General features: G+C 37.7%; 1 protein-coding gene across 3 annotated transcripts; it reads right to left on the reverse strand.

Annotated features, from left to right (window-relative positions):
* Nucleotides 1-507: 507 nt before the first annotated feature.
* On the reverse strand, nt 508-14,256 carry LOC138327564 (ORC ubiquitin ligase 1-like). Of its 3 annotated transcripts, none has more exons than XM_069273750.1 (7): nt 14,126-14,256; nt 8,876-9,011; nt 7,942-8,033; nt 7,337-7,561; nt 4,391-4,479; nt 2,277-4,009; nt 508-1,607 (listed from the first exon to the last, which is right to left on the reverse strand). In XM_069273750.1, the coding sequence occupies exons 1-7, from the start codon at nt 14,210-14,212 to the stop codon at nt 1,141-1,143; spliced, it is 2,829 nt and encodes a 942-aa protein (XP_069129851.1). In that variant the 5' UTR covers nt 14,213-14,256; the 3' UTR covers nt 508-1,140. The 3 variants fall into 3 exon arrangements, with proteins under 3 accessions (XP_069129851.1, XP_069129849.1, XP_069129850.1); XM_069273748.1 differs by having other exon boundaries at nt 2,136-4,009; XM_069273749.1 differs by having other exon boundaries at nt 1,442-1,607; nt 1,711-4,009.
* Between the last annotated feature and the right edge of the window lie 15 nt (nt 14,257-14,271).

Raw genomic sequence — 14,271 nt, forward strand, 5'->3', positions numbered from 1 at the left:
CCTTCTCTGTAGTGACACCGTTTATAATACATGTACTGGTGAAACGTTCATAATGTATCGAGTGATTTGAATCCGCTTACAGTACAAAGTTCCATCCCTACCTCCCAACCTTTAGAGACTTGCAGTACAGTTAAAATCCTCTTAAAAATACTTGTAGTACTTAATCATTTCTGATATGTTTTGTACTTCCCTTTGAATATTTTAAGAGCAAATCATATCTCTCCCCTTGTCATTTTCTTATGTTAATTGATGAAACATGATTGTGATGAATTAAAAATGCTCTACCGCGGACAAATGGTATTTTTTCACCATAAAAAACAGGAGCAGACGATTTAGTATTTTTCTTCAGTTACAAAAGTTACTTACTTTACACCATTGCCACCATTGAAAAGTTTGAGCTTCTAATTTTACTTTAAAAGTTAAAAATATGAAAAACAATTAATTGCATCTCGAAAAAATTCCGTTGCACTATATCCTATATGGAATGAAGTAATGATTACGCATGCGCAAAGGCGAAAAATTTTTTTTCATGTTATTTTTGTGTTAATTAGGCATATATATATACATGATTAAACACCAATTATTGTTCAAATGATGAATATCATTTATGCTCTGTCGGCGATGGAGCATCTTTAATTAAAAGTCTTAACAAAAAGTAATTTGATGAAACATGATAAGCGAATAGATATGTGAACTGGCAACTAAATTTTAAAATACAGAATGTAGTCTGATTTATGGTCTCATCTACAAAGTTAAAAACTATCAAATTAGTAGTGAAATTACACCTAAAATGAAACCACATCGATAACAAAATAAAATAATCAAGAGTATAAATATGAAGGTGTTTGATTTCATAATATTCAAAATACAAAATAGAAAGTTACAGATGGATTCATGATTTTGTATATGATGCTAAACGTTGAACAATTTCTACAAAAGGAAATAGCTGGCACCATATATTATAACACTGCATAATCCTTTGCTATGTAACATAAATATCCCTAATGTTGTCTTTCTGTAGTAATATAAATGAAATACTGTACAAAGTACATGTACATGTATACACTTCGTTGCTGTCCTGTCAGTTCATATCACAATAGCTAATAAATTAACACTTAATATGTACAAGACGAAATAACATCACATTTTCCTTGTGGACTTGATGGGACTTAAAGACACATCAAAATCATCACTTGATTCGAAAAGTCTTTTTTTGGGCTCTGGTAGGTAAGAGTCTGACTTTGAGAAGTCGCCCAAGGTAGAGTTGTTGGAGAGGTAACTGTAACCTCCCTTGGTACCAGGGTCTAGGTCCAGTGGCTTACTTGTGTACGTTGATGATGTGGGTGGGGCTGAGGAGGGGTAGGCGGAGGAGGAGGTGGAGGGGTAGGTAGAGGTGAGGGAGGCAGTCGGATAAGTAGATCTGGAGGGAGGATGTGCAGTGGAGTAGGTGTTACTAGCACTTACAGAGGTTAGAGTGGTAGGGAGGTAGGAGGTGGTAGTGGTGGATGATGATAATGGTGCAGATGTATAGCGCGACGATGAGGAGGTTGGGTCGAATCGTGATGATGAGGAATAAGCACTCTCTAGCGAAGACCTGGCAGAGGCACCTGAAAAAGGAAGAGCAGAGACATGAGCTTTATCTACAGGCAAATAATCAGAGGAATATTTCACAGCACTCTCAGACACAGCAAAATCAACACTACTACTTACAGGATAAGGGCGGGCGCCACTACTGCCCATTATCTTAGACACAGGAACATCTAAACTAGCTGAGCGGGTCCTTATACTGGGCTTATAATCGCCCCTACTCCGCGGATTCACACCTAAATCTATGTCTGTATAGGAAAAGCTTGGTCTACCAGATGAAGCACTGTTATAAGCATTAGTGTGAGCTTTGTTATGAACGTCCCCGCCTCCATCTACACCAGACACACCCTGCTCCCCATACATGCGAGATTGCGACACAGAAACAGGCTGAGACATGTACAAAGACGACACACCAGACACCTGTACAGGTTGTGACACAGTGGACGCAACATACGGTGGCAAAACAATATCATCTACAGTGTCAACGGGCGTGTCAGTTACATAGTCGGTGCTTGGGGTAGCCACACTGTCAAACATGCCACCCTTACCAATATTAGTAGCACCCAGAGCATTAGCACCCGTCGTAGGGCCATAGTCCGAGTAAGGCCTTGCTTTTGATGGCCTCGGAGGAAGGGACGCCTTCGAATATTCCTGGTTAGTTTCAGACACAGAACTAGGGAGTGTCCTACCTTGTCTGGTTGACTCATAGGATCCTGTAGAAAACTTGTTTAGAGATGGTTTGCTGCTGGTACTGGATGAATAGCTTGGAAGACTGAGGCGTTTTGACTTGAAAGATGGAATATCTTCTGCAGTAGCATAACGACTTCCTGTGCTTTGGGAGGTTTTTGGCGACATGAAAAGGTTGTCAACAGAGGGGCTTCTTCCAAACCCGCTTTGGCTGAGTGGCTTTCCTGACAATGATGGCTTGTTGGGTAGAGCAGAACCAGCAGAGCTGTACATACTGCTCGGTTTGGAGGACGGTAAAAGACTTGTAGATGCGGGTCGCTGAGGTAGTAAATCACGGTCAGTAGATCTACGATATCTACCTACATCATCACCGCTGGCACCATAATTGTCTGTATACCTGTCACCAGTGGAAGTTGATGTAGGCACAGAATACTGATCTCCATCTGTCTTGTTATCTGACTTGTAACTTGTACCACTAGACAAACCTGTCCTGTACTTATTACTATAAGTGTCTGTATCACTTTGTGAAGTTCTGTATTTGTTGCCTAGTGAGTCAGCATCACCATTGGTCACACTGTAGCTTGACTTGCTAGCAGCACTGGTTTTGAAATCTTCTTCCAAACGCGGGTTGTAGTACTTGTATGCGGTATCTGTCCTCTCAGAATATGGTTTGAAGTCATCTTTTGATTTATAATCATGTGTATCTGGTTTAGACTTGAGGTCCTCCTTGTGGTCAAGGGGATCGACCTTTGACCTATAGTTCCCTAGGTAGTCTTTTGAAGACCTATACACATCAACCGGTTCACTCTCCATGTCTTCCTCCTCCTCGTCGCCATGACTATGCACCTTTTTCTCCGCCCTATTCAGCAGCTTCATACAGTCTGTGAAGTCTGGAGTCAAAGAGATATCCAGTTCATCCAGTTCCGACTGGATCACTTGAGTATCATCAAGTTCATGGTCATGTCTCTCAGAGCTCCTGCCAGGACGATCAAGGTTAAAACTGTCGCTAAAGTCGCCCCTTCCTGATCTGCCACGTAACAAATCATCATCATCTTTGCTGTAGTGGTGGTTTGTTGATGGTTTCCTCCGGGTATCAAAAAGAGAATCATCTAAAGAACTCGGCTTGGAGAGACTAAAACTATCACTCATTTCAGCAGCACTTGACTTCTTACTGTTTTTAAGTACACCTTTAATGGGTGAGTCTGACGATCCATTTGTGAGTGAGAGTTTAGATGTCATCGGACTAGGCATTTCAAGATCAAATGACACAGTTTCACTTTTATCCCTTGGAAGATCAAATGTGACACGCTTGGATTTGGAACCATTCTTAGAAGATTTCATGCTAGCCTTACTGTCGTAAGATTTGTACCGATCATGCATTGCCTCGTCATCATATGGTGTGTATTTGTGAGACTCACCGTTGAGATAGCCCTTATCATCTTGGTTTGTCTTTATATCACTACTCTCATCCCCAAACAACTGTCGTTTGTGACTTCCGTCCACACCATAACCTGAGGACAGTGGAGGATCTGGGGGCAGGAATCGAGTGTAGGAAGACCTCACAGGCTGGCTTGGGTCTGACTTGGTCTTTTCCTTGGTACGGAGGTCAGTCAGCTCGGACTGCATCTCCTCTATGTACTTATCACTTTTCTCCAGGGCCTTGTTCAACTGACCAACCTCCTTCTCATAGCTCTGTATCTTAGCCTCCAGTGTTGATACAGTGTAACGACCATACCTGTAACAGATCAGGGCATATTTGATTTCTAGAGACCACAACTTAACCATAATGGTGTCTCATTGGCCTTCACCTGTACCATAATGGTGTCTGTGACCTTGACCTACACCATAAAGGTGTCTCTTGTAATTATGACTTCACTAAAAAAACTCGGATATACTTTCATAGAAATTGCATTGACCATGGTCATTAAATTTGAGACTAACTAGTAACTACAATTTAGAATTGGTAACAAAACTTAAAACTAATATCTGATACAAAATTGGAACGAATCATCTTGCACAAGAACGTTAAATTTAGAAAGTAGGATGTGACAGATTCTGTAACTGGGTCTGTTTATAGTGTCATTGTGACTATGTCTGTGTTTGTTTAAATATTTACCTGTGAGGGGACCGATTGGCAATCTCTCCTCTTAATCTCTGATTTTCATGGTTAATGTTCACATTCTCTTCCTTCAATGAATTGTTTTCCTTCAAATACAACATGACAATAATATCAATTTTGTCTACATATAAATTAATTTAAACCAGCAAATTCGTGGAATTTCCATCCCCCGCTTTCAGGACATATTGTAGGTAAACAATATTGAGGTTAGGTTTAACCTTGGTTGAAACATGAAAAAATTAAACTGAAGTCTTATTCGGAAATAAGATGTGTAAAATAATGTCTGCTGAAAGAGACTATTAAACTTGACTGAGCTCTTAAGGCATTTAATTTCGATAATAACTTTTAAAGATGCTCCACCGCTGACAGAGCATAAATGATATTCATTATTTGAACAATTTTTGGTGTTCAATCGTGTGTATTTATGTCTAATTAACACAAAAAATAATATAAATATTTTTATTTTGCCCTTGGTGCATGCGCAATCAGTACTTCATTCCATAAAGGATATAGTGCGTCGGAATTTTTTCGGGATGCAATTAATTATTGTTCATATTTTTAACTTTACGTTGAATTAGAAGCTCAAACTTTTCAATAGTGGTAATAGTGTAAAGTAAGTAACTTTTGTAACTAAAGAAAAATACTAAATCGTCTGCTCCTGTTTTTGGTAGTGAAAATATACCATTTGTCAGCGGTGGAGCATCTTTAAGAAAATCGGTTTACATTTGTTAAAATTATTGAACAGGGAATGGCAGAAAATGATGTTTTAGCATATCAAAGGGCAATAACTCCACTACATAATGTTGGCCAAAAGTGGCAATCAAACTTGGCCTTAAGACATTTAACTTTGTTATCAAGTTTGAAGAAAATCTGTAAATATTTATTACAGTTATTGTAAGAAAGTGGCAGAAAATGACTTTTTAAACAAGGAGCCGCAAAGCTTGGCATTATCCCCCGCGCCCAGTTGTATTTTTTAATAAATTTCCATGGTAACAGAAAAAGTATTGAAAATGGAAGGTTCCCATTAGAAAAAGGCACAACTAGAGCACTAGCCTAACATGTACAGAAAGTTTCGTGTAGCCAAATTGAACGGTTTTTGAGTTATAGCCCGGAATAGAAAGGAAACTTTAATAATATGGTATTTTTGAATAAGTTTCCATGGTAACAGAAAAAGTATCGAAAATGAAAGGTTCCCATTAGCAAAAGGCACAACTAGAGCACTAGCCTAACATGTACAGAATGTTTCGTGTAGCCAAGTTGAACGGTTTTCGAGTTATATCCCGGAATAGAAAGGAAACTTTAATAATATGGTATTTTTTAATAAGTTTCCATGGTAACAGAAAAAGTATTGAAAATGGAAGGTTCCCATTAGAAAAAGGCACAACTAGAGCACTAGCCTAACATGTACAGAAAGTTTCGTGTAGCCAAATTGAACGGTTTTCGAGTTATAGCCCGGAATAGAAAGGAAACTTTAATAATATGGTATTTTTGAATAAGTTTCCATGGTAACAGAAGAAGTATCGAAAATGAAAGGTTCCCATTAGCAAAAGGCACAACTAGAGCACTAGCCTAACATGTACAGAATGTTTCCTGTAGCCAAGTTGAACGGTTTTCGAGTTATAACCCGGAATAGAAAGGAAACTTTAATAATATGGTATTTTTTAATAAGTTTCCATGGTAACAGAAAAAGTATTGAAAATGGAAGGTTCCCATTAGAAAAAGGCACAACTAGAGCACTAGCCTAACATGTACAGAAAGTTTCGTGTAGCCAAGTTGAACGGTTTTCGAGTTATAGCCCGGAATAGAAAGGAAACTTTAATAATATGGTATTTTTGAATAAGTTTCCATGGTAACAGAAAAAGTATCGAAAATGAAAGGTTCCCATTAGCAAAAGGCACAACTAGAGCACTAGCCTAACATGTACAGAAAGTTTCGTGTAGCCAAGTTGAACGGTTTAGGAGTTATAGCCCGGAAACGATACTCGGACGGACGGACGCACGGACGCACGGACAGAGCCCAAATCAATACCCCCCGCAAACGCGTTTCGCGGGGGATAAAAAAAATTAAATCAAAGGGCCATAACTCTGCTAATTAAGATCTGCCAAAAGTGGCGATCGAAATTGGCTAAGCCCTTATGGCATTTAACTTTGTTACCAAGTTTTAACAATATTAGTCTTAACATTTGTTAACATTACACAGAAACTGCAGAAAAATGACATTTGTAGTAAATTAAAGGGCCATAACTCTGATAAATAACATCCGCTGAAAGAGTTGATCGAACCTGACCAGGCACTTAAGGCATTCAACCTTGTTACCAAGTTTGAAGAGAATCGGTTAATATCATTTATTGTACAGAAGTGGCAGAAAACAGACTTTTTTGAGTAAGGTCCGTTGAAAGTTGTGATCGAACTTGGCCGAGTCCTTAAGCATCTAACCTTGTTACTAAGTTTGAAGAAAATCGGTTTAAATTTATTACACTTATTGCACGGAAATGGCAGATAATAACGTATTTAGTAATTCAAAGGGCCATAACTCCGCTAAATAAGGTCCATCTACACTTGTGATCAAACTTGTCACCAAGTTTGAAGAAAATCGGTTTACATTTGTTACAGTTATTGCACGGAAACGAAGTGTGACAGACAGGACGACAGACAGACGGACAGACAGACGGACAAACCCAAATTAATATCCCCAATTTCGGAGAAAGCGGGGGCTAAAAATAACATGTTAATAAAAAAACAACAACCTCAAATTCTCTTAATCAAACGTATAAATGTAGATGGCAAATTAATCTTCAAAACTAACTGATACCACAGGATAAACAAAGTAAGGGTATAGAGCAAACAATGTATGCCTTACTATACAGGCTTGAAATATTAGTCTTTATTTTTATTTAAGTATTTTCTACACAAATCAATTTCCTTAGTCACTTTGATATCTTACCTCTTTTGTCCTAGCTAGTTCACCTTTCACTTTTTCATACAGTCTCTGAGCATCCTGTAATTTTTTGGTGAGTAACAACAGTCCATTAGTGTCAGCAGTCTTTGGTATTCCTACATCTCGGGAGGAGACCTTACCATCAGGACCCTTCCTCTGAAGCTGCTGTTTTAGTACATTGTTTTCTGTCTTAAGCAAGTTGTTTTCTGCATTTAACCTTTCAAATTCTTCCTGTTAATTTAGAAAATAGAAATTGCCAGTGTAAACAACAAATTCTTTTCAAGCTCTCTGATAAAGCACAATTTGAAAAGTTGTTAACCAGATTTAAATTATCTCACTAAATTAGCATTGAAAATGGTATAAAACATGACATTTTGAAACAATATTAGTAATTCTTTGTTTTTAAATAGAAAGATCTGATTGCAGGACAAAGCAATTATAAAATTGTGTTCCTTCTTAAAGAGTTTCACATAATGAAATGAAAAGTCAGATCAGTACCCTATAGATATGAAATGAGCTGAAAAGTCAGATCAGTACCCTATTGATATGAAATGAGCTGAAAAGTCAGATCAGTACCCTATAGATATAATTCACGATCACTTGTTATTTACCTCATACTCTTTGTAAAGTACGTCAAATCTAGCCTTGCGTAGCTCTGGGTTTGACAACCTTTCCTTGTCATCCATGGCTTCGTTTAATCCTCCTAAATAAAAAAAAAGGTCTTTCTATTAGAATTTTTAAGTAATCCAGAGGGATCTTGGTGCCAATAAAAAGGTGAATTATCTTAGCGTGAAAAACACTTTTCTTTGATTCCCCCTTCTGATACCAGTGGGCTAAATTCAATGGAGGGGAGGTAACTTCTCTTCAAAGAGGCTAGAAAAATGTGGTGTTACCTAATATTTAGAAATTGATGCTATTAAAAATTAATGATGGCCAAAATGGTCAAATAATTAATATACTATGAGTTTGCAAGGAAGATTTTTACAAAAAAATCATATTAACATTAAAAATACTAATGATTAATGAGACAGGATAACAAATTATTATATTATTTTTCTAAAAGTGAATAGTCAGCCAATGAAACCAGTCTAATTGCGTTGTTATCTTTCCAAAAGTCCTTATACATCAAAATGATGGTGAAGTTCTGGTTGCGCTGTCCAGTTTTGACCATTGAAATAATTGAAAAGCCCCATGTAAATTTAGCACAGGTCTAAAAATAAATTCTGAAAGCGAGGCTATGTGGGAATGTCAACCAGATATAGCCAGCCGGAAGGACATTTTAGGATTCCTTTAATAGAAATTAATTTCTTCGCATGAAAAGCGGTTTTGATGGGAAGTTTTATTTTTCTATTTCATAAGTAATTATACTGGATATCAACACCATTTTTACCGACTTTAGCTTCCTTTGTCCGACTATTCACTTTAAACTTAAAGATCTTCAGGCAATATTTCAAGGAATTTTTGGACAGAGTGATAAAATGACAAAGCATAGAAGATGTCATAGAAGATTTCTTAGATAGAATATTAATTATGTAATTATCATACCAAGAATTTGTTTGACTGGGTTAGCAGGGTTGATGGTCACTCTACAAGCTGGACACTGCTGATTCCTCTGGAGCCATACATCCATACACTGGTTACAGAACACATGGTTGTTTGGACACAGCACTGGCTGCTTCACCTGTAGGTGAGGAAACATAACATGTACCAGGTAATTACAGCATAAATACAGTATAGCTTCCACTGCTTCACCTGTAGGTGAGGAAACAATACTAACATGTACCAGGTAATTACAGCATAAATACAGTACAGCTTCCACTGCTTCACCTGTAGGTGAGGAAACATAACATGAACCGGGTAATTACAGCATAAATACAGTACAGCTTCAACTGCTTCACCTGTAGGTGAGAAAACATAACATGTACCTGGTAATTACAGCATAAATACAGTACAGCTTCCACTGCTTCACCTGTAGGTGAGAAAACATAACATGTACCTGGTAATTACAGCATAAATACAGTACAGCTTCAACTGCTTCACCTGTAGGTGAGAAAACATAACATGTACCTGGTAATTACAGCATAAATACAGTACAGCTTCAACTGCTTCACCTGTAGGTGAGAAAACATAACATGTACCTGGTAATTACAGTATAAATACAGTATAGCTTCCACTGCTTCATCTGTAGGTGAGAAAACATAACATGTACCTGGTAATTACAGCATAAATACAGTACAGCTTCAACTGCTTCACCTGTAGGTGAGGAAACATAACATGTACCAGGTAATTACAGCATAAATACAGTACAGCTTCAACTGCTTCACCTGTAGGTGAGGAAACATAACATGTACCTGGTAATTACAGCATAAATACAGTACAGCTTCCACTGCTTCACCTGTAGGTGAGGGAAAACATAACATGTACCAGGTAATTACAGCATAAATACAGTATAGCTTCCACTGCTTCACCTGTAGGTGAGAAAACATAACATGTACCTGGTAATTACAGCATAAATACAGTACAGCTTCCACTGCTTCACCTGTAGGTGAGGAAACATAACATGTACCTGGTAATTACAGCATAAATACAGTATAGCTTCCACTGCTTCACCTGTAGGTGAGGAAAACATAACATGTACCTGGTAATTACAGCATAAATACAGTACAGCTTCCACTGCTTCACCTGTAGGTGAGGAAACATAACATGTACCAGGTAATTACAGCATAAATACAGTACAGCTTCCACTGCTTCACTGTAGGTGAGGACACATAACATGTACCAGGTAATTACAGCATAAATACAGTACAGCTTCAACTGCTTCACCTGTAGGTGAGGAAACATAACATGTACCTGGTAATTACAGCATAAATACAGTATAGCTTCAACTGCTTTACCTGTAGGTGAGGAAACATAACATGTACCAGGTAATTACAGCATAAATACAGTATAGCTTCCACTGCTTCACCTGTAGGTGAGGAAACATAACATGTACCTGGTAATTACAGCATAAATACAGTACAGCTTCAACTGCTTCACCTGTAGGTGAGGAAACATAACATGTACCAGGTAATTACAGCATAAATACAGTATAGCTTCCACTTCTTCACCTGTAGGTGAGGACACATAACATGTACCAGGTAATTACAGCATAAATACAGTACAGCTTCCACTGCTTCACCTGTAGGTGAGGAAACATAACATGTACCTGGTAATTACAGCATAAATACAGTACAGCTTCCACTGCTTCACCTGTAGGTGAGGACACATAACATGTACCAGGTAATTACAGCATAAATACAGTACAGCTTCCACTGCTTCACCTGTAGGTGAGGAAACATAACATGTACCAGTAATTACAGCATAAATACAGTATAGCTTCCACTTCTTCACCTGTAGGTGAGGACACATAACATGTACCAGGTAATTACAGCATAAATACAGTATAGCTTCCACTGCTTCACCTGTAGGTGAGGAAACATAACATGTACCTGGTAATTACAGCATAAATACAGTACAGCTTCCACTGCTTCACCTGTAGGTGAGGAAACATAACATGTACCAGGTAATTACAGCATAAATACAGTATAGCTTCCACTTCTTCACCTGTAGGTGAGGAAACATAACATGTACCTGGTAATTACAGCATAAATACAGTACAGCTTCCACTGCTTCACCTGTAGGTGAGGAAACATAACATGTACCAGGTAATTACAGCATAAATACAGTATAGCTTCCACTGCTTCACCTGTAGGTGAGGAAACATAACATGTACCTGTAATTACAGCATAAATACAGTACAGCTTCCACTGCTTCACCTGTAGGTGAGGAAACATAACATGTACCAGGTAATTACAGCACAAATACAGTACAGCTTCCACTGCTTCACCTGTACGTGAGGAAACATAACATGAACCGGGTAGTTACAGCATAAATACAGTATAGCTTCCACTGCTTCACCTGTAGGTGAGGAAACATAACATGTACCTGGTAATTACAGCATAAATACAGTACAGCTTCCACTGCTTCACCTGTAGGTGAGGAAACATAACATGTACCAGGTAATTACAGCATAAATACAGTACAACTTCCACTGCTTCACCTGTAGGTGAGGAAACATAACATGTACCTGGTAATTACAGCATAAATACAGTATAGCTTCCACTGCTTCACCTGTAGGTGAGAAAACATAACATGTACCTGGTAATTACAGTTAAAATACAGTACAGCTTCCACTGCTTCACCTGTAGGTGAGGAAACATAACATGTACCTGGTAATTACAGCACAAATATACAGTACAGCTTCAACTGCTTCACCTGTAGGTGAGGAAACTTAACATGTTATTGTACCAGGTACAGTGATTTTTCAGGGTATTTTGTGAAAAAAGTTTTTGTAACAAATTGGGATTTGATTTGGGAAATTTTCATTGTAATTGTGAAAAAAATTGGAGGGGTGGGGGGGTGGCATTGGGAATGGGGTCGGGGTCGTTTATCGACCCCAGTTATATAAGGAGAAAAATCACTGAGGTAATTACAGCACAAATATATTACAGCTTAAAGGCCCACTACCTTTCCGAAACGGCTTTTAATTTTTAAAATGGGAATGTAAAACAAGATCAATAATTTTGTAGAGTCTTAAAAATTATTAACTTACTGTTAATACTACATTTATCATCACCTTCTGAACGATTTGATTAAAATAAATAAAATGTTTATTTTCATAATGCGGGTCGTATTATGTTTCCCACCGTCGTCCTAAATACCGCGCGGTAGTTGACTATCACTGCGCCAGACGGCAAAACAGCGAATTGACTATCCACTGTTTTCATATTTTACGCAGGAAATCTTGCATATGTTTGGTGTCGTAACCTTATTTTAGGTCATCGGTATGCATTTTCTGATGTTATTAATATTCTTTAAGAAACCTTTATATTTTGCTCCGGATAGGTTGTGGGCCTTTAAACCTGTAGGTGAGGGAACATATATTTCAGAGCTATGATTCTGTTCCATTGACTGTAGTGTTGCAAAACATTCAGCGGTGAAAATATTATAAAATCATGTGTGTCAAATAAATTTGTAATTAAACTCAACAAAATTAACATTCCCAAAAAAAAGCTGATTTATTTACCCACCTACATGTCTAAATTATGTCTGTAAGCACATTTAAATGACTCACATCTCCGACATGGCTCACTTGGCCACCATGGTGCTTCTCCTTAGAAAGTCTCATGCTCAAAATATGGCAACTTTACCATATGGAATGACCTACAATTTTTTTTAACTTGAATTTTAAACATTCTTTTTTGGTAAGTTCCGAATGATACTTACATTTTTCAATTTCACGATCTTTATTCTTAATTTGTTGACTTTTGTTTAACTTCAAAACATTTTAATTGTTTAGTGTTCCATTCTGTCACGATTTCCGCTAAATCTTTTATCAAACATTGAGGCGCATTTCAACAGAATTTTATGTGTGTCGTGTTTGCCTAGGATTTGATCACTAATAGGTGAGGAAATATTACAATCGGATGGTTTATGACATGAATATTGATCATAGTTGTCAGAACAATACAGTTACATATGTATGTTATCCGAAAAATATATTTTTATCAGCCTCAAAATGTTAAAAGCCCCCATGTGATCCACATCAGTGTTTGTAAAACTATCGACGACGGGGTAGAATTCATACTCTGTCAGGGACGGAGTGAAGGCAGGGGATTATATGACTCTTTCATATGTACATATGTAGGATAGAACTATTCCACCCGAGGGTACAGAATTTTGGGTCAGAACCGAGGCTTGCCGAGGTTTCTGACCCAAAATTCTGTACCAGAGGGTGGAATAGTTCTATCCTCCATAATTTACACATGAAAGAGTTATTTTCTCACATTGCTTGTCGAGTTACTTGCACGAAAGGTGAGGCAGCCATTTTTTGACAAAATCTTAACCTTCTTAAATAATTGATCGATTTTAAAAATAGGAACGCCATTCGAAAGAGCTCATCAAAGTTTGGTTTATATTAATAAATATAAACAAGAAATCTTAGGTAAAACGGTTTGAAATGCAAATTAAACAAATGAAATGGTAAATAAATCCGGCAAATCAATCGAAATAGAAGAAAAATGACGTCAACTTTGGCTGATATGACGTACGTCATCTGATTGTTTGGCAATTGTGACGTCACAGCTATGTAAGATAGATTTATCTTACATAGCTGTCTTTCATGGGACAACTCCATCTTACATGGCTAGCTATGTGAGAAGATTATTTGTTCTACTTTAGTTTAATAGTCTTACCTGGGACAGGGAGCTCGAGTGATACTTATTCTATTGAAGTGTAGCGGGATTTGACTGGGTCGATCATTAAGTAGCGCATTCGGCATAGAGCATCTGAATCGTGACCGGGGTGAACCCCGGTTCGGTCGCTATATTTTCTATCGTGTTACAACCTATGCCAACTGAAGTTCAATAACAAATATTGGTAAGTTTACAATATTGTATCTGATTGTCTTTTAAATGTAAATGTAACTTTCAGATAAATTACATCTCTTTTTTTTTGGTTGACCAAACAAATTTGGTGGCACCAGTAAAATTTTCTGTGTAATCAGTGAGCTCTACATCGTAATGGATGCCATTTTGAGCAACCATACTAACTTGTTAGTCGACACTTGTTGAAATCATCCCGCCGCAGGCCTTGGATACCGTGACGCTTTTGTATCTTTAACAGTTCCATCGATTTAAAGCATACATAAACGATCATTTTCTATAAAACAATCATATAAAGTACCAGAAAACTTACCTTTCCTAGACAAATCTGGCACGATATCGGTAACGTGAAGGCTATTGTCCCGTGCTTGTCACGTCTTGCATTCATGTCGGCCGCCATACTACCGGAAGTTTACATGCGTAGGAATATGTATTCAAAATACAAAATATCATTTTTTA

This window comes from Argopecten irradians, chromosome 7 (genome assembly GCF_041381155.1).
Source record: "Argopecten irradians isolate NY chromosome 7, Ai_NY, whole genome shotgun sequence".
NCBI classification, from domain to species: domain Eukaryota; kingdom Metazoa; phylum Mollusca; class Bivalvia; order Pectinida; family Pectinidae; genus Argopecten; species Argopecten irradians.

Excerpts from the sequence above, each read along its gene's own strand:
- LOC138327564 (XM_069273748.1), bottom strand. The coding sequence starts at position 14,212 with ATGGCGGCCGACATGAATGCAAGACGTGACAAGCACGGGACAATAGCC. Across the intron at positions 4,480-7,336 it reads AACTAGCTAGGACAAAAGAG|GAAAACAATTCATTGAAGGA; the intron begins GTAAGATATCAA and ends TTGTATTTGAAG. Across the intron at positions 1,608-2,135 it reads TCTGGGTGCTACTAATATTG|GTGCCTCTGCCAGGTCTTCG; the intron begins GTAAGGGTGGCA and ends TTCCTTTTTCAG.